Source organism: Mixophyes fleayi, chromosome 8 (assembly GCF_038048845.1).
Source record: "Mixophyes fleayi isolate aMixFle1 chromosome 8, aMixFle1.hap1, whole genome shotgun sequence".
Taxonomy (NCBI): Eukaryota; Metazoa; Chordata; class Amphibia; order Anura; family Limnodynastidae; genus Mixophyes; species Mixophyes fleayi.
Window position 1 is genome coordinate 9,750,905 of NC_134409.1, and position 21,406 is coordinate 9,772,310.

The 21,406-nt window shown below is 38.2% G+C and overlaps 1 protein-coding gene and 1 long non-coding RNA gene across 2 annotated transcripts in view; one reads left to right on the forward strand and one right to left on the reverse strand.

Moving 5' to 3' along the window:
- The window catches only part of LOC142098912 (uncharacterized), a 114,860-nt gene that overhangs the window by 72,933 nt on the left and 20,521 nt on the right, over positions 1 to 21,406 (reverse strand). The window lies entirely within an intron of this gene.
- On the forward strand, positions 882 to 12,932 carry LEPROT (leptin receptor overlapping transcript). Its single transcript, XM_075181827.1, has 4 exons — positions 882 to 964; positions 2,411 to 2,486; positions 3,522 to 3,708; positions 7,208 to 12,932. Exons 1-4 carry the CDS (start codon positions 949 to 951, stop codon positions 7,322 to 7,324), a joined length of 396 nt encoding a protein of 131 aa, XP_075037928.1. The 5' UTR covers positions 882 to 948; the 3' UTR covers positions 7,325 to 12,932.

A 21,406-nucleotide genomic window follows, 5' to 3' on the forward strand; every position in this document is an offset into this window, starting at 1 on the left:
ATGATGATGATCATATCTCATGTACACATGCCTACTCCATGTCCATTTAAATATCAAATTTGCAAACCCTCTATTTAGTGTTTGTGATGTGTAAAATGCACCATATCGTGTCTATAGGCTGCCTTCTGTCTGTGCAAAATAGATCTGTGTGCACAGCTGCTATCCTGCAGATAAATAGCATTATGCATGGCTCCACACACAATGACACCACAAATGCAGAAAATAAGCTTTGTACACTGCATGTCAAGAACCACCCTCTTTAATTTAAATCTATATGTGGCACAATATCAAGTGTAGCTGATTAAGGGCAATGTAAATATAATTTCAATTCATCTTCAGCAATACTGTTCCCCACCCCACAGGTATTTTACCATACCCATATTCCATCTATAGAAATAGACATCCTGTAAATTGTGTTATCATTTGAATTAAAATGCAGATGTACCAGTACATAAACTATGTGCCCTATAACAGTAATGACTCCCTATGCTGAGACCATGGCAGTGTGGTTTTATATGACACATTGACCTGAGCAGGTCACATGACCAAGTAGTGTCTATCACGCCAGAGTGCTTTGTCTCAGTGACTGACAGCAGCGCTTCCAATAGAAACCGAGCTCACCCTGGATGCTAACACGCTGTCCAATAAAAATGCACCTAACCCTGTGTGACTCATAGCACATCGTCCAATAAGAACACAGTCCTCGAAATCTGCCTTCTGTCTTGTTGTTCTCACAGCAACAGAAAGAAAAAAATCTTAGCCAGGAGGCGGGAGTTTCGCGCAGCCAATCAATTAATTGATTTACTTGAGTGACAGGAGAAAGAGACCAGTCAGAGTGCGGCTGAAGCTCCTGTCTGTGTGTCTGCCAGCACTTCCTGTTTCCTGTCACTAGGAGTCAGGAAGCTGGCACTGTAAACACACTGTACCAAAGACAGATCTGCATTAAACATGGCGGGGATTAAAGGTACAGTCTAATTCTGTCTCTTCCATCCACCCAATGACCTATCACACAGTACAGATACCTGCACAGTATACCACAACGATTCCCTGCCTGTACACAATACAACACAACTCTTCCCTGTCTGTACACAATACAACACAACTCTTCCCTGTCTACACAATAAAACACAACACACTCTTCCCTGTCTGTACACAATACAATACAACACACTCTTCCCTGTCTGTACACAATACAATACAACACACTCTTCCCTGTCTGTACACAATACAATACAACACAACACACGCTTCCCTGTCTGTACACAATACAACACACTCTTCTCTGTCTGTACACAATACAACACAACACACTCTTCCCTGTCTGTACACAATACAACACAACACACTATTCCCTGTCTGTACACAATACAACACACTCTTCCTTGTCTCTACACAATATAACACAACTCTTTCCTATCGCCACACAATATATCGCAACGATTTCCTGTCTGTACACAATATAACACAGCTATCCCCTTTCTGTACACAATATAAGACAACTCTTCCCTGTCTGTGCAAAAAATAACACAGTTTAGCTACTACTACTCTTTCACATGTACCTTAATTCAATTAGTATGTTCCCTGTACACAAAGCAACACAACTAAGTAATGTTTGTGTACATTAATCAGAGATAGGAATAATGCTGTCCTCTGAGCCTTCACCTGCAGGCCCCCAGCTCCTTCCTGCTTTATTGTCAGATGTGTTTGTTATAGTGTGTAACACTTGTGTAAAATACCTGCTGATACGTTATTACAGATAGGTGTCTCTTTCTCTGATTAAATGTATTGTTTTATCGTATTACTGAGATTAAGGGTAATGTGCGGCCCTTTTGAAGGTTTGAGGGCAACACAATGCGGGGAAGGTTGCTCATCACTGACATAAAGTTAGTTATTTATAATTCATTAGTCACAAAATTACAAAACTACAAACATTTTGTAAATAAATGAACAAACTTGTCTTTATACAAAGTAACATATTCATAATACAAAGAACCACAACAGATTGTTATGTGCATGAAAAAACACTACTATACAATTTCTTTTTATTATGTCAGAAATTAAGAGGCTTAATTTACAATTCACAATGCCTTATTACTGACAATTATCATTATTTGCACAGACTTTGTAACGCACAATATGTGTTAACTCTTGTACATTATTTATTATAAACTGCTAAATTATGTAATTTCTCATCTGTCTGTGCATTTTATTTCTACCTGTTTCTCTCATTTACCACTATGTGTTTTTTTCATGTCTATGCCCTTAAGTGCTAACGTCTGGTCAATCAAAAGTTTATCAGAAATGAGAGATTTGCAGTATGTGTGAAAGAACAACACAGATGTGTCATAACTTTAAAAAGTTGGTATTTATTTTATTGCCTTTATTAACAACTTTTTTTCTCTCCTTGTAGCACTTGTTGGCTTATCATTTAGCGGAGCCATTGGTCTAACCTTCCTTATGCTGGGATGTGCCTTAGAGAGTTACAAGTAAGAATTCCATGATGTGGATTGTAACAGAAATGTTCATATCCCAATATTGCAGTGTGTGTTGCCGAAAATCTGATCAAGTTAGTTTGGATCGTTATCTGGTAAATTGATAAATTTGATCAGGGGATGACAGCACGGATAGGCCCTGTTTATGCTTGAAGCCATCCATCTGCTGGATCAAAAGCCTAAATGGTCATTAGCCACCTACTTGTGTGACGACTGAGAGTTTACAGTGCAGATTTAAATGACAATGACTGTCAATATTTGCCCACCTCAGTTAGTAAGCAAAAAAACAAGAGCCATGATGCACGTTGACGCTTGCTCTATTTCTGTTATCCATTAGTGATACGCTTATTACGTGGACGCATAGATTTGTGTAGACATGTTTACGGCACTGACTAGAAGGAGGTATCTGCGTTTGGCCTGAAACATTGACCTCTAGAAAACTCTTTTTTTTTTTTTTAAACTATTGTCTACATTTGAGTGAGAATATTTTATTTCAATGGAGGGAATTCAATTAGCCGTGAAGTGTCTTGCGACCATTCCGGAGACACTTTGCTGTGGAAATTTTGATAGAAATATCCGCTCATTTTTCGGGGTGCAAGGAAAAAAAAGTGAGCAGAGATTTCTACCGTAGTAACTGAAAGAGTGCGCAGCCGCGATGTTCCTCAGAACATCATGGCTGATTGCATTTTCCCTAATGCGTTTTTATCACCATCTTGTTTGACCAAAGTGGACACTGATCATGTGCTCGAGCCAAGGGCCAAGATTGTCCTGTGTGTCGTCAACTTAACCTTGCGTGTCTTGATCAGCCCCACATATCAGCTTTATTGTTCCAATCCCAGAATAACCCATACGTCGCCTAATCAGCCCCTTTATTATCTAATAAAATGATGTTCCCTCCCCAACCAGTGACCACAAGGAGAACTGGATCTTCAGCCAGTTTTGGGAGGATGCCCTGTCCGTATGTACATATGAGATGGTATTGGTTAGCTTTGACTAACATTGTAAAGTTTTTGTCCTCTTTCGTTTCAGAGTTTACTGGCCTCTCTTTGTTTTGATATTTTACGTCATAAGTCCCATTCCACATTTTATTGCCACGCGAGTTAGCGAGGACAGCGACGCAGCAAGCAGCGCCTGCCGGGAACTGGCGTACTTCTTCACCACTGGAATCGTGGTCTCTGCGTTTGGCTTTCCCATTATTCTTGCCAGAGTTCATTTGGTGAGTATTACATGAAGTCTGCTTAAAGGAGACCTCAACCTGTGATATAAGTTGCCGCATGTAAAAGAGCGACTAATACCGTTTACAAACTTTCCTTAACCTTCTCTTGCATATCTTCAGTTCTGATAAGATCCAGAAAGTGTTTATACATGGTGGTGAATGTTAATGGTAACGATTTCATTTAAGGCAATATGTATTTTATTTTTAGTGGTTCTTTAACTGCTGTTTGTCAGTTTAATATCTGCAGGTCAGACCCCAACAGAGTATCCATATTCAAAGGGAAAATAAACATTATGCTTAATTTATGGTCCTGACCATTCATTGTGCATTGTTGGTTTAGCTGCTGATAAGATGTGATAGAAGCATCCTCCCATGTTTATTGTTGCCACTAACTGAGTCATTCAAAATAACAGACCAGATATTGAGGATAATTAGAGCACGACTGCTGAGCTGCCCGATTTATTAAAATTTTATATGTACTACGCTCAGGACCTCCATTAAGAGTATATAAGTGTCACTGGAATAGAGGGCCCAATGAGATATTTAGGGGCCCAGATGGATGAACTGTTGCTTTCCACATTCCTCTGTGAGTTCTTACTGTAGCTGTGCTCTGACACTAATGAGCACAGAGACTGTGGCGTCAGTGTTATCAAACTGTATCTGCCTCCCTTCCTACTCCTACCTCTCCCTTCCCTTCCCCCTCTCTACACATGGGAGCGTTACAGTGAGGAATGGACTGTGGACAGTGTGACTCTCCAATCACCATCTATTCAGACTGTCTCTGCTCTCCTTTTCCACTCCTATCTCTCTCTTCCCTTCCTCCTCTCTACACATGGGAGCGTTACAGTGAGAAATGGACTGTGCACAGTGTGACTCCAATCACCATCTATTCAGACTGACTCTGCTCTCCTTTCCCACTCCTATCTCTCCCTTCCTTTCCTACTTTCTACACATGGGAGCGTTACTTGGTCCTAATGTGGTAAGGTCGACTCTGTAAATGCATTCAGGACTTGTGTATCCTACAAAGTTGCCAATTGACCATAATTACCATGGACATTCAATGCAAATGTGTGTCCCTGGAGATGTCCCTATTTTTAACACTAACTAACGGAACAAACATTCCCCTTTCTAGCCTGCAATTCTGTGTTCTTGCTTTCTGGACTTTAGAGAGTAATGCTTATTAAAGTCGGACATTTGAATTGCTGGAAATTGCATTATAACCAAGTTCAATGAAGGCATCTTAATGGAAATTGTTGTACACGTAGATCCACCGAAACCAGGCCTGGCCAACCTGTGGCTCTCCAGGTGTTGTGAAACTACAAGCCCCAGCAGGCTCTGCCATCTGATAGCCAGCCAATACCTGTCAGGGCATGCTGGAATTGGTAGTTTCACAACACGGAGAGCCACAGGATGTCCAGGCCTGACCTACACAGAACTGGGTATCGTGCTCAGAGACATCTAATCAACAGTGTTCATGTAAATTATTTTCAAATGTTGTCATCTATGATTACACTGTGAATGAATGAAGTTGGAACAAAAATTGGTAAATTAGGGACTAGTAAATACATTTTGATTGATTTTTCTTGCTAAAAATGTTTCCTTCTTGAATGCTGCTTTTTAACAAATATTATACCAATACAGATATTCCACATTCTGTGAGGCAGCATTATACATAGTTGTGTATATCTAAAGGGAACATATCACACATTTTAACATAAGCATATATTAGAAAGAGAAAGGTGTGTGTGAATACTTATATATTTTGTGTATTTTATTTATTAGCTGTTCCGATGGTTTAGTACAGAGAATGTATGAGTAACTATGCCATACTGCCTCTAGATGGCGCTCATATTCCCTTGAATAATCGAGATTAGTATCTAAATAGGACAGATCCCTTGTGGCTATGTGGAAGCATGTTCTAGTTTTGGTTATTATTGCATCTGTCAAAATACACCCCCGGGGCAGTAAGTTTTACACTTAGTATTCTGGCACTTACAAGACTTTTCCTGGAGAGGGGATCAGAGAAGCTCTTTTTGACTATTGAGAATATGATTTTTAAGGAACTTTCGTAAACTTATCTGGATAAGTTTATGAAAGTTATCAAGTAACCTCTTTGTCCGTATTACCCAGTATTGTATATTACTGTGTTTGTGTCCAATTGTAAAGCGCTACGGAATTTGCTGGCGATATATAAACAAATGTTGATTGATAACAGTTGGATGTTTGACAGAGTTCTGTTTTGTGACATAAAATATATTTTAGACATTAACAGAGAAAACTACTGATAATTTTACGATTCTTCTGTATAGTTGTTTGAAGTGTATCTATGATTGCAGAACTTCAGTTGTTTCTTATTCAAAAAAGAAAAGTGTAAAATGATTTTTAGCACAATTATGTTTTAAAGATAATCTTGCAAAAAAAACAACACACTCAAGTCTGAGTGATCTGTTTAACAGAATAATATTCAATTAGTTTCTATAAATCTTTTACACATCACCAGGGTCTTTATGTCCTGCAAACTTGTCAACTACATACATTTTTTACAATTTTCTCTGACAACTGCTGCCATTATAAAAATAATATTTAAAGAATGTAACTATCATTCAGGAACTTAACAAGACTGAATCTATCATCATCATCACCATTTATTTATATAGCGCCACTAATTCCGCAGCGCTGTACAGAGAACTCACTGACATCAGTCCTTGCCCCATTGGGGCTTACAGTCTAAATTCCTTAACACACACACACACACACACAGACTAGGGTCAATTTGTTAGCAGCCAAGTAATCTACCAGTATGTTTTTGAAGTGTGGGAGGAAACCGGAGCACCCGGAGGAAACCCACGCAAGCAAGGGGAGAACATACAAACTCCTAACAGATAAGGCCATAGTCGGGAATTGAACTCATGACCCCAGTGCTGTGAGGCAGAGGTGAATCTATATGATGGATACTCTATTAACCGAAATGATTATTGTTTTCAGTGCTGTTTGTCCTATTCAAAAGTTTTTTAATCCAACAGGCTCAATCTTCTTCATTACCAATTATAATAGAATATTGACGAGAAATGCTTGTGAAAAGCTTCATTCATTCAGTTTCAAATATCTTAAATTCATGTATACCCCATGACCGCTAAACAATGAAACATGTCTATTTCTCTGCATTGTGGTTCCAAATATGTTGCTAGTTATGATCGTTAAGGTAATTTTATTACATTTATTTATTCCAAACGAATGACTAGTGTAGTGACTGAACCTGCTATAACCCTAATATTATGTGGTTAAAGAATCTGGACTTCCAATTTTACAATTAAGGATGTTTTTAGAAGGGAGATTAGTGAAAGTGAAATGTCAACAAAGCAGGAATTACAGGTACTGGTAGCACTAGTTCAAGTGGCTGCAAATCCATCCATTTTTCAAATGTAAACGAAGCCAAAGTTCACTCTGATTGTGCTGATGTGTATTTCAGTGTCGCTGAAACCGTGTGTTTGTGTTACAGATCTTGTGGGGAGCGTGCGGCCTGGTCCTTGCAGGGAACGCTGTGATTTTCCTAACAATCCTGGGATTCTTCGTTGTTTTTGGAAGAGGAGACGACTTTAGCTGGGAGCAGTGGTAGAATCGGACCCCCCCCCTTTCCATACTGTACAGAGAGCTCCATGCTACTCTTATGTATGTATAAACAACACGTGTGTATACTAATCATGGCTATCTCATGTATAGCAGATTATGAAGAGAGTGAAAGGCTATGTTCCTATATGGCACTGCGTGTTTCTACTTTAACGTTTGTTTTGTTCTGCCAATGTCCCTTCAGCTATAAAAGCGCTTACTGAAAGACACACGTGTCCTACACATGTTTCCCGGGTCTGAAAGACACACATGTCCTACACATGTTTCCTCGGGCCTGCATCTAGTTTGGAACTTCTAAGTAACTGGTATCTTGGTTACTAGATGTCATATGTACTAGATTTTATTATGGGGGTTTTTTTCTCATGTCTTTTATCTTTTTTGTGTTGTTTAAGCAGATGCACTTTTACAAGTTCCTTTACCTATAATTCAAGTTCAAACATTGTCCAGAATCATTCAAATAAAGAAAAAAATATTCTACATTTCTATGCTCTGAAAAGGAATAAAGGATGACTACACTCAAAGCTAAAACGTTGAAGTTCACTAAGATACAATAGAAAGTTCTACTTATCTCTGGTCTTATATTACTCCGGTCTGGGAGGTCTTTCGTAGACTCCTGCATTGTATTTTAGTGATTATACACCATTAGTTTTGAGTGGGATTCTTCTTTAAGCTGTTTTACTTTTGTGTGTAGTTGCTGAATGCAAATGTATTGTACTCTAATCAGCCATTTTTGCTTGTTGGAGGCTCCTTGCCCTTCAACAGGAAGTCTGGTGTGCTTAGGAAAAATGCTTCCCCATATCACAGCTTTGTGTGAAGTATATTTTGCTCTGATAGGCTCATGAAGCGTTTACATACATAACTGTGAATGTTAATAATAGCTATTTTACATAAAACATCTGCATTTTCGGTTCAACAGTCCTTTAACTAGGAACTGTAGAGCTGTGTATGTAACCAGCATTACGTTTTACAGTCTTTGTAGGTTCTCACACATTTACACAGTCCATAAGTTTTATTCTATAGGAAAATGGCATCAAATAATCTTTACAATGTTGTCACATCCCAGTATAATTGAAGCTGTTTGTATGTGCTGCTATTATAGAGCCGAGTGCAAGCTGTTGTCCTCAGTTATCAGCCATATAGACTTTTATGGGTCTTTTTAAGTGCCCTTTATTTTGGTTCTGTCATTTACACACAATGGAAGCAGACAGTTTGTGGACTATACCAATTATTCATGAAAAATTAAGAATATTAATTCACTTGTTGCTAATGAATTCAAATATTGGTTGAGCCCACAAAATGATTGCCCCCACTGTGGGTAGGTGATTGGTCGGCTTTTATGAACCTACAAACAGGAAGTCTGCTGTGGATAGGAAAAATATGCTTCCCCACAATCACAGCCGTCTCTGATATCCCGGACGGTTTTTACACATATATTTGTGATTGCTGCAACTTCCATTTTAGCCATATTAGTTCTTGGATTGTCCGGGAGACTCGCCCATTTCGGAGAGTCCTCCTGGTAAGGCAGCGCACGCTACCACGTCCGGCCTAGAGCTTGATGATTGACTTTGCAGTGATTAAAGTAATCACGGCTCAGTGAACCACGTTGTTCAGCGGGGGTATGATGATGCAAATAATGCCACCACGCCCCCCGCAGTTACCACTTGATGGCAACTATGCTTCAACATGTATTATTTGTTACTGTATCAATGCACATTTCTACTGTCATTTAGGAAACGTTTTGACAGCATATAGATGTATTATCCTTACCCCAGTCATATATGTGAGCATTGCTATTAACTTTATACCGCTTGTGACAGTGTGTAAGCCTTGGTTTAGCCCAGCATTACAGTAGGAAGTTATCTGTGAGAGTGACAGCACTTTCCAGCCAATCAAAAACCTAAGAAACTAGATATGGCAGAGTGCACTAGGCAACCAAACATACTTAGTTGTCAAGTGTAGAATCGTTGCCTGTTCCAAATGGTAGAGATAAATAATGAAGGTATGGTCATTTCTATTCTGTTTGCTTGCATTGTAAACCTATAAACAGGGTCAGAAAATGTAAAGGGATAGTGTATTGTTTCCCTTATTGGAAATGTTAGAGGGCCAGGTAAATTAATTGTACAGTCTAACCCCTGTTTTATGTTTCTCAAGGGACCGGGAAAATTGTTATAAAATCTGAAAAAGTGTAAAATGAAGAAAAGATGTAAAAATCAGTTCAAACTTCAGTTATAAAAAGGATAAACATGCAAAGCAATTTGCATCTGACCACAATGGTTTGTGTTACGCAGTTTGTGTCATGTAAAATGTCTACGCACTGTAGACTTTCTGTGAAAAATAAATTCTGTACGGTAAATTAAGTAGTAAGTGTTACTGTACTACAACATTAGAAAAGTTCAAAATAATGTATACAGTGAAATGGGGACGCTGAAATGCATTATAGAATTAGGGGGCGTGAAGAATGTAAAATGGGGATTTGACTGTATCTATTTTTCTGAACACAGAATATAATGACTTAGTTAGTTTTCTACTAGGCAAATTAAATGTTTAATCTTGTGCCTTACTCATTTTTTAAAGACTCCAGTATAATGTTCTGTATATTACAGGGAAAGTATCAGATTGTTTTCAAAATCATTTTGGGACTATTATGAAGTCTGGTGCGGAGGAAAAGGTTCTGTAACCCTTAGCAACAAGAGAAAATCAAATGACAATTTGATTCTGATTGGTTGTTATGGGTTACATCAACTTTTTTCCAGTGCACCACATCATAAATGTCCCCTAGTAAAAGTAGGGACCCATGTATACTATTAAACTAGTATTATGAAGGGCGTGATACTGTAGACCGTGCCGAGATCTGAAGCCTTAGAAAGCTCTACTGGCCCTTGATGCATTGAGCCTCATGTAATCAGATCATGGTATGTGTATGAGCTCCTGTTTTATGATATTCAGCAAATGATTATACGGCCTGAATATTTATTTAGCTATGTTTCCTTTTTATAGAGGATTTGTCACAGGGCATGGCCTATCCATTCTGCTACCTAATGCTGCAACTTGCCCCCTTTCTCACCCCATATACTTTGTGTGATAAGCACTTTATAAGACCAATAACATCATTTTTAGTTATTATTACATCTACTTTGCCTGCAAGGATTTTTTTTTAAATGAATGCCAGTTTGCTGCCCCCCAAAAAGTAAATGCTTCGTTATTAGAACCCCCTGCTCTTTCAATACAAATGGAAAACAAAACATTTTTAAACAAATATTGTTGCCTTTAACAGAACTGTCCTATTATCCATATAAAATGTTCCCTGCTGGACGGGTGATCCGTGTTTTACACTCTCTGAGAGAGTTCCTGCCCAATTTATACCCTAGTATGTGCACCATATAACCGATGCTGCCTTGTTTCTATAGTATGATTGACAGAGGTTCGCCTTTTTGTAGGACTAAAAGTCTCCGGATGTGGGAGAGCCACAGACCTGAGCACTAACATGGGCAGGTTAATGCGGTAGAAGGCGACCTCACTGACAGGCCAATAACCGGCGTCTCCCGACTGCATTTACCAGCATGCCTGATATTGTTCCTATCAATATTGATGGCATCATCATCGGACCGCTTATTGCGGCCGTTTTCAGGCTACACATCCTGTTATATCAAGCAAATTGTATACAGGATTACAGATAATTATCTGATGCAAATTAATCGTTTAATTCTTTGTAAGTAAAATAGTCGGCGTATAACTGTACATTCTGCTCAAGTTGACCTTTTTTCATGTTTGTTTCAGAAAATTATTTTAATTTCAGTTGTCTTTGTCACTTTCTATCACTTTCATTGCTAATTTATCCGGATTAAAGCCTTTGCTTGCAACCAAAGCATTTATTCATGTATAGACAGTAATGATATTCCTCAGCGCTGGGTAATTATAGTGTTACTAAAGAGTGTTTGGCTTCCTTGAGTTAGGGTAGAATAACGGCAGAGGGAATACTTTACCTTTCCACGTGACATGAGGACTTACAGCTGCAATTCAGAATACAATTATTCACAGTTATTTCACTGGTGATTTATTAACATTTTGAAAGTGTAATTGGCTTTAGGAAGTCTTTTAAAATGTGTTCTGTAGAGAGCACTTGTTTGGTCTATGTATTAGCAATTATTCAAATATAATTGAACATAAATTAAAGGCCCTTATCCCTATATTTTGTATATTTCTAATGTAGATATTAAGGGAAAACTGCGTACCATTTCCATTGTTTGCCTTCTCCTCACCAGCTCTGCTGTCAGCTTTTTTCAGGTGTTTTTACTCTGCGTACAATACAGTAGCTCTGGGGGCATGGCCTAAGGGATGAGCATGGCATCATTGGGGGGGATATGGATGTGGCATTACTGGGGGCGAGGCCAGACCTGGAAAGGACTGAAAATATGACATCTGGGAGGGATTCTCACAAAAATATGACGGGGTTCACTGAGTGACTTTTGAATTATTTAATTATTCTGACGTCTAGTGAGAGGGACCGCAGTACAATTTAGCCCACGCTTTGGTTAGGTTTGCTTCCACTCCTAAGGCATTTTTTAACCTGACAAATCGTGAATACTAGACCGGTCCCTACCTTTTATAAGCATAGCAGTTTGCGATTGTGCTGAATATTGTTGTCTCGAGGGACAGACGGTCTCTATGAAGGAACGAAGAATTAGGACGACAGCGACCTGTAGCTATGTCCTCATTACATTACTGCAAATTTACATTTCATTATTTACAAACGGGAAATAATCTTACTACCACAGAGTCCTCAATTACATAGCAATCAGTGTAACAGAATCTGTGCGTTGTATCTGTCACCTACACAACGCACTGACGATACAACCAATACACTTTGTACATTCTCATGAATAGACTCGGCCCGCAAGCCGGCTGCCTCCACTGTGTGTAGATGGGTGCCCTTTTTTAAAATCTAAATCACTTTAAATACAATAAAATAGTATTTTTGGTAAGCAACCACATTTTCAAAAGAATATACATTTTTGATGTATAGAAGTATGAAATGACCTTTATGGCCGAGTGGACGTTCATACTGACCATTTTGGATAACGTGCATATTTGTTACTTTGTAAACACAATTACTGACTTCAGGCTGTAAAGAGAATATAACCCATGTGTGAACCGATTTCACACATAAATTAAATATATATATAATTAACTGACATTACGGTGTGTCCAATAAGATATAGGTCATAACCATTAGTGTAGCTGCAATATAATTAAACTAACTGTGGGATTTATTTGTATTTTGTACAATGGGATGTAACTTTTTTTGAATGTTTATATCTTTTAAAGACGTGGAAAATTCACACTGTGTAATGAAAGCTACAAAACACTAATATCCATCTACGGAAAGCTGTATTGATCTGCAGAGTGCCCAATCTATCAATTAATCCTGAGGAATCAAATAAATGTGTATAATTCATATACTATAAGTGATTATGCACCTTTTTTTTTTTAATTTGTGTAAAAACTGTTTGCCAGCCTTTATATTATTGACTATGTAATACAGCAGTGTATAGAAATATCTTTCTAAGAATTGGTCAATAAACAACCAATATTGAAATTCTTAAATTGTCGCCTCTGTTTTTACTGTATTTGTGACTCAGTTCTTACAATACACTACAACCTCTATGTAAATCAACAACTAAACTGTGTTCCATTTTATCTGCATTTCTTTTCTTATCGTACACAATTGAAATTTAGTTTTGCGGCACAATATATTTGAATTAGATTAACAGGGCACCGTAATGACCAAAAAAATCAATCTTAACTGTAACCACCACAAACCTACAACAGCCCCTTTTCCCATAGCATTAGTATGCTCGCCGGTACTCGGTTGTCTTCGGCATCTCTCCACCACAACAAGTATACCAAGATGTTGTAAAGTGTATAAAACAAGTTTTTGGGTGAATAACCCATTTCTACACTCCCTGAGCAGCCACGGTCCTTCTACGTTGTCACAGTGGCCCTCTGAGACCATGTAGAAAGATGCTATGAAATCCCGATACCAGTAGATCCGATAGTGGAAGCGTACAGAGGAGCTCCGTCGGACCCTGCCCTCACTATACAGGGTCTACTAAATTAAAATTCTTAAAAAAGCCCAAAAATTTTTGCTGTGACAGGGTGGGCTTATTCTGCCACCCCATATGGATTGGTTTTTACAGATTTGTCTTGTCCGATCATCTTACCATGAGTAACCTCCTACTTGTGCTACCGGCATTCAACAACTGGAAGCGTCAACTACTCCCCAACGCGGTGCCCCAAAGTATAGGCAAATAATTGCCACGATTGGGCTCCTTCATTGGGGCCCGGAACCACTTCTGAGAAAGTGTGTATGGTTGCTGCGGCCCCTCTTTGCTGGTGACTGTGGCTTTGGATCCGGATTGCTGGGTAGTGGCCTTTTGGGGCTGAGTTACTCACAGAACTGTGGGATGGATGACAGTGTAAGCTCACAGGAATACAGCAATAGAACAAATCATCTCATTTTCAAAATCTCTCTGAAGGGCAGGCAAGAAAGGCTGATGGTCACAGTCAATCTGGTACACAGACACAGGCTCTCAGCATGTCATGTGATGGCAGCGGGGAGAAGGAGGATGTCACAATGCAGACAGAGCTCAGAGGGACGTTTCAAAGTCACACTGCTCACTACGTCATGTGACTGTGGTTGCCACGGTAATCCAGAATTATAAAACATTAATTGCAGACGAAAGAAAAAGTAGTAAATACCAACGTTTTCCTTACAGTGACCACAGACCTCATTAGTTCATGGGACTGCTGCTTTATGGATTAGAGTGTGCGGATACATTGTATCTATGTGTAGTGACCACAATTTGAGAGTAATAAAATAAAATGTGGACCTTTGCCTCTGGTCCTTATAATGGATTAAGACTGTAAAAAGTGCATATTTTTGGAAGTGAAGATATAGTGAAGAACTATGGAAAAGGTTTGTTATATAATGCCAATAAAATAAAAGTTATTAAGTCTAGTCTTACACCAAATTATAAATGTCAAGAAATACAAGAGTTATTCCCTATGAAATGGGCAAATTGTCAAAATTGGCTTGGTCATGAAGTAGGGAAACCATCAGGAATTCGGTAAAGTCATTAAAGCAATATCCCATTTCTTATAAAAAAAAAAAAATGCCTTATAAGAGAAAAAACCTTTAAAGGGCCTGTTGTATTACATAGACTGACCTGGGGGTTACTTTGTAAACACTGAATATCTTGCAACCAGGGAATTGTTTTAAAACATGTTGGAATATATGGGCTGAAGGCAACACAAGATCAGATTGAAGAAAATATGAGGTTGTTTAAAGAATGATATTATTGATTAGTGTTACTTCAAGGATGTAGAAAATCATCCATTTAAGTCACTGCGCAGATGAGGATCAATACATTGCATAAATCTGAAAGTGCCTCTTCTCCCGAGGGGATTTCTATCTAGTTTTAATATGAAAACTTCCTTACTTATCTCAGTGGTTCTCAGAGCCATCCTCGGGCCTCAGCAACCGTGCATGTTTTAATGGTCTCCTAACAGGAGCCCAGGTGAATTAAATACTAGTTAGCACAATGTGATACATTCACCTGAGAAGAGATCCACAAACCGTACATTGATGGGTGTATATGCAGATGTTATGTTTCCTTATGGGGTTGTCCACTTGCATTAATCATAAGGCGAGGGATTTTTCATGTTTTTATGATTTGAGATGTGTTATACGCATTAGAAGACAGAACAGTGTGGTCCAGATGGTATCACAAACATAACTCATTTGAAGCTGCAATTTTGTGTGAGCACAAACAATAGTAAATTTAGTCTACGGGTCGTTTAGTAATGCAAAAAATCAATGGGGCATATTCAAATCCGATCCCGATCCGCGTGATCGCGCCGGAACGGGCCGCGAACCTAATTCGCGGTACCGTAATAACGTGGATTTTCGTTTGCAGCCCATAGGGCTGCGTACATTTTACTGTTTAGAGCTATGGCAGAATACATAAAAAGGCAGACCAAGAACAGCTACAATAAATAACCATTTATTCAACCATAATGAAAGAAATAGATAAAAATAGCCTAAATGACAATTAATAAAACATAGATATGTTAAGTAATCTTCCAACAACTTATATTCAGTAAAAATAAATTGAGACCCTGATCAAATTCTCACAGTTAGCAATAGATTAAAAGTTCATTTCTAGACTCAAAACGAAGAAAGAGCAGTCCTCACAATTAGCTTTATTAGTACAGTCCCCCTGAGAATGTTCAGTACTAGGACAAGCTGAGATAAACCAAATATACGTTACGGTGATTAGCTGTAACCACTAATGGTCTCCGTGCTGGTGCTTGTTGACAGCAGCTGATCGAGACTGTCACGTAGAAAAGAGTCAGCACTCTCTCTCGCCGCAAGTAGCAACAGATTCTCCGGATGATTACTGTCTACATGTACTTGGAGGATAAGTAATAAATTCACTAAACGTTGTGTGTGTTTCTGCATAAAACAAATAGTTCGTCCGTCAGATCTCTGCACAGAGTAAGTTTGCAGTGTCAACACTGGAAATTCCTTATTCAAAGGCGGGAATTGAAATGACCATAAACAATGTGGCCCGAGCACTATTACCATTACTACGGTAATAGATGCGTATTATTACCGTTAGTACGGTACTTGATCATCATCATTTATTTATATAGCGCCACTAATTCCACAGAGAACTCACTCAGATCAGTCCCTGCCCCCATTGGAGCTTACAGTCTAAGTTCCCCTAACACACACACAGACAGAGAGAGATTAGGGTCAATTTGATAACAGCCAATTAACCTACCAGTATGTTGTTTTTTTTGGAGTGTGGGAGGAAACCCACGCAAACACGGGGAGAACATACACACTCCTCACAGATAAGGCCATGGTCGGGAATCTAACTCATGACCCCAGTGCTGTGAGGCAGAAGTGCTAACCATTAAGCCACCGTGCTGCCTATTGATGCGTATTGTTACCGTTAGTACAGTAATTTCAACGCTGATTTTTGCTTGCAGCTCTGTGTGACGCGAGCAAAAATCCGTGTTAAAATTACTATAATAACGGTAATAGTGCGCTGGTCGCGTTGTACTCACGAACAATGCAGACAATTGGATTCCACCCAAATCGTCCGACGCATTTCGTTTGACTTGGTCAAACTCTGTCAAAGACAGGATCCTACATACAGCATCACTGAAATAACCCTTTGAGTGTTCATGTAGGGTGTTATCTGGCTTGAACCTTCCAGGTCACAAAATAATGTTTTCATCACTTGAGACCAATTAAATATGACTTTAATGAGGTAATTCACCTTCTTATGGATCGACAAGCAGGGACAAGTGTGAAGGAACGACTGAACTAGATAGACTCTCTATTGTTTCCTGCCTGTCCATGTAACCGCAGAACTACCATGACAACACCAAAGCAGTAACAATGGCAAAATACAGCTGTCTTGTTGCCAAGAAAACTTGAGATATTGGATACGTTTTTTTATCGAAATTGCAAGAAAGTGAATTGAAAGCAAATATGTTTATTTTTTTTTTCTAAACATCACCAAGAAATACTTTGTGGTTCTTGCTTTGGCATCAATCCATCTTTCCAAAACTACAAAAAGCAGGATTCTAGTCATAATAAAATTTGCACTTGAAAATAATGCTTTTTTTTTTTTTTTACTAGTGTGCACTTGAATGAAATGTTAAAATGTTTAGGAACAATAGCCCAACAAGGGGTACCATCTTGAAAACTAGATAACATCAAATGAGGGTACCCCTGAGTTTATTGAAGCCAGGATAGGGGAAGAACTGGGCATTATAACCCGATTCCCCCTCCAGACTTCTTAATGCTTTCTGTAGTGTGGGCTGTTATTGTCTGGTCCTCACAAGTGATCACCAGACAATAATTTCTACTGGGCCACATTGTTTGAAAGAAGAGGTGACTCTCTTTCAAATGAGGGTACCACTGAATCTCCGAATTGGCATATTTCAATATGGTTCAAGTCACAAAGAGAAAGGTTTGAATCGGGTTGTATCGTGTTTTATACTAATATTTTTACTTATTTTGTCACCAAAGTCAAGAATACATAAATTACCACCATTAGCTTGTTAAATAGCTCCTGATCATTTAATTAATTAAAGCACACTAGATAGGTATAATTCAATTTCTAAAATCAGGTATTGAACGTCTCCACTTGATTTCCATTATATCACAAGTTATTCACTCAGCAAATAAACCATTAATGTGTAAGGGCAAGAGGGTAGCAGGTACCAAGGATTACATACATTACAGAGAGATTAGAATTGTTGTCATGAATTGCTGGGACTTTGATTTGGACCAGGGCACTATGCGTGTGAAGTTTACGTGTTCTAAAAACTTACTGGTGTGGCAATTGCTTCTGGATAGATTGTGCCTAGTGGTTGTGTGTATAAGGTAGGGAAATTAGATAGTAAGCTCCACTGTGGCAGGGACTGATGTGTGCAAGTAAACTTTTTCTGACTGTAAATCTCTCTATAATATTTTAGCAAAATATAAATAAAGAATGATACTGAGCACAGCAGAATATTTACTAATGGCCATTATAAGAAATCCATTTCTGATTATCCAATGATTGACTGAACTTGTCTCATGTCTCCATGGAAACCCAACTGAGGTTTGTAATGGGCGCATTTCCCACCATCGTTTGTCATAAGTATAACGGAAACTATAAACGGGAAATCTGTGTCTTTAAGTACTGAAGAACGTACAGATCTGACCAACTCTAGAAGATAATTGGGTATAATTACATATGTAGTTACTTTGCCTGAGTCCTTGAACATCGCAAACAAAAATACAATTATGTCCCTGCTATTCCTGGCTGACACGAGCCGATCTTATATGTCCATTGTATTCTATACAGTCATCTGAAGGGAGAGCTCATTTTAATTGATTTTCAACTTCCTTTTGTGACTGATAAAGGATAGAATGGCATATAATTAGTAAATATAATCACTAATAATAACTGCACAATATGTAAGTGGTATATTATGCCACAATTCCAGAAATGGGAGCGTGTTAAAGACATTTGCTCTATAAATGTTACCTCTATAATTACTAGGACAAGTCATTGTTTACTTGCATCCTATATACACTTTTCTACATATATATATATATATATATATATATATATATATATATATATATATATATAATGTTCAAGACATATGAACAGACCAGTGCTTTAGGAAACATGTCAAAGCATTTAATAAGTGTAAAATACGTTACTGAATCATGCCCAACGATCTTTTCAGCCCTCTACACTTTATTAAATGTTTTGATAGTCTACTAAATGTGCTGATCTGTTCATTCATATGTCTTGAACATACATGGATTATTTTTTATCATTTATGGACTGTACACAATAGAGATGCAGCACTGTACAAATAATAACTGTCACAGTCCCTGCTCCAGTGGAGCTTACAGTCTAATTTCTCTAACACACACAGACAGACCAGGGTCAAATTGATAGTAGCCAGATAACCTACTAGTTAATATATATATATATATATATATATATATATATATATATATATATATATATATATATATATATATATATATTATGTCTTAGTTCAACGTGAGTGTGTGCTGATCTGTGTAGGTACTTTCTCTTTCTTTCTTAATCTTTGTCACCCTTCTTTTTGTGTGTATTTTGTATCAGAGCGAGTGCGGAGATCGATACTGGCTGTAACACTCTCTGTGTCCTCTGCATCCCGTGTTTGCATGAAGTCATCTTCCATGTCCGACCCATTCATTACCCCCATAATAGTAAGTGGTGATGTATTTATAATTACTTAGATGGCGAGACGGTGCTGATCTCCCTTTACTCAGCCGGCTCAGTAACTGAGTAAATGGGAAACAGCTCTGCACGTGCTTCTTGCGCCAATGAACGCAATTGTAAGCAATTCATGTACGAATGCAAATGACACTTAAGACTGCTGAAGACCTGAGAGGCGATACGTCGGAGGGAAGGGGTGGATGAACGTTGGCCGTGTACAGCAAGGGCGTGCCGATTCAGGTGCGACAGATTCAAGTCCTGGGTTTCTCGTAAGTACCCTGGTCTCAGCCTTATCAATTGCACCAGCTACAGGGCAGGGGTAAGTGCCGACTGATAGTGATGACTGACACAGAATATTCTTTGTTTTAAAACTACACGTATGCGTGCCACTAGCTATCATGGAACATGTGTTTTCAAGTGTGATAGACCATAAAAATGCATTGTGTACAGTACGTAATTAAAGCATTTGATTTATATATTGAACATAATTTTTTTTTTTTTTTTACCAAAACATTTTTATTAATCATTTTACTGTTTAGCGCTATTCATTTATTTTATAATATACATCTTGTGTTATGCGTTCTGATGTAACCTTTATTGAACAGACTCTTATGCTCTGTTCTGTCTATATACGGTAATGTTTTCGCAGAGCGTACTTCAGATTGAAATACATCTTGTGATGTATTTAAATATGGTTGGAACTGCGCTGAACTTCTGTGCTCTTTTCTAGCTGCAAGTTGTGTGCACGGTGCGTGTGAACATGAGAAACCCACGACTTGAATCTTCCGCTTCTGTCGTCGGCACAACAAAGTTTCCGGTGACCCCTTTTAAAAAGTCAAGTGGAACTGAGTTTTGAAAACACGGGGACATAAACATTGGTGAGAGGGTGTGGAGGAAGCTTTTACCTACTGCATATTAGTCTGGCATGGAAGGTGAGGGGGCGCTATGTACATATTAGTCTAGGGCGGTCTGATCCCATAATGAGGCCGTCTGCACTTTTAACTGTCTAACCCACTGTCAGACGCAGGTGTTTGTGTTTAACACATTTCCATAACTGAAATGCTGTTATTCAATTTGCCTTATTTATTTAATTTATTAGCAACAAATTAAAACCATGATTTAATTTGTTATGTTCCTAGCTGTGAAGTTCTGTAATTCAGAGTATGCTCTGTGCGAGTCTCAGCTTCTTTATCTAGCTACTATTCTGTCCTTAAGTTTAACATATCGTTTTCAGGGAAACTTCTTGCTGAGTAGGTAGATTATACATTATTTGGTGCATTTTAAATAACCTACTTCCATTAACATTTCAAAACCCAGGGGATACGTATAAATGATAAGAATTGCATTTAAGGCTCAGAACAATGGGAATTGTATTAATCAGTTGGTAATTATGGAAAAACATTGACATTTACAGGAATAAAATTTCCAAAAACATGGCCCTGTCCATGGAAATTCGGGACAGGTTTGTTAACTGAGCTCCAAAATCTAAAAATTGTCAGGAAATTCTTAAATTCTAGGGGAAAATTCAATTCTGCTGCGAGTAATGCAGCGCTAAATCTATTTTCGTTAATACGGTAATATTAACGCTGCTTTCTGCTCGCAGCTCCCTGAAAAAGGCGGCGTTAAAATTACTGCATTAACGATAATAACGCGCACTATTACCATAATATCGGTAAAAGTGCCTCGTGGCCAATTGAATTCCCCCCCTAGACTGAAAGATTCTCTATAAATTTGAGTGATGGGAACAGATTTGACTACCACTTTTTAGACAGCTCGAGCATGTTTGCGCTTAATGGCTACAGTGTATTGTATATTACATTGTATGCAGCATTGTATTTTATGTAACAATGAATTGTGTGTAACACTGTATGTAGCATTATATTGTATGTAACATTGTATTGTGTGTAACATTATATTGTGTGACTGTATTGTGTGTGACATTGTATTGTGTGTAACATTGTATTGTGTGTGACATTGCCAAATGGTTTACAATGTAGCCATTTAAATGCAAACATTCAACATATTATTTATTATGTATTATACTATTTTAACATTTGTTTACCATTTTTAAGAACCGTGAACATGAGCTGCAAAACCGATGTGATCTTCTCTCAAATCAGTTCAAAAGATTTGAGTATCTCTTAATGCGGCCACCAACATTTTGTTAGTTTGGAATAATATTGTTAGTTATACTTCTATTAAGATTGCAAAACAAATGTGCT

Excerpts from the sequence above, each read along its gene's own strand:
- LEPROT (XM_075181827.1), top strand. Across the intron at positions 2,487-3,521 it reads TGTGCCTTAGAGAGTTACAA|AGTTTACTGGCCTCTCTTTG; the intron begins GTAAGAATTCCA and ends CTTTCGTTTCAG. Across the intron at positions 3,709-7,207 it reads TTCTTGCCAGAGTTCATTTG|ATCTTGTGGGGAGCGTGCGG; the intron begins GTGAGTATTACA and ends TTTGTGTTACAG.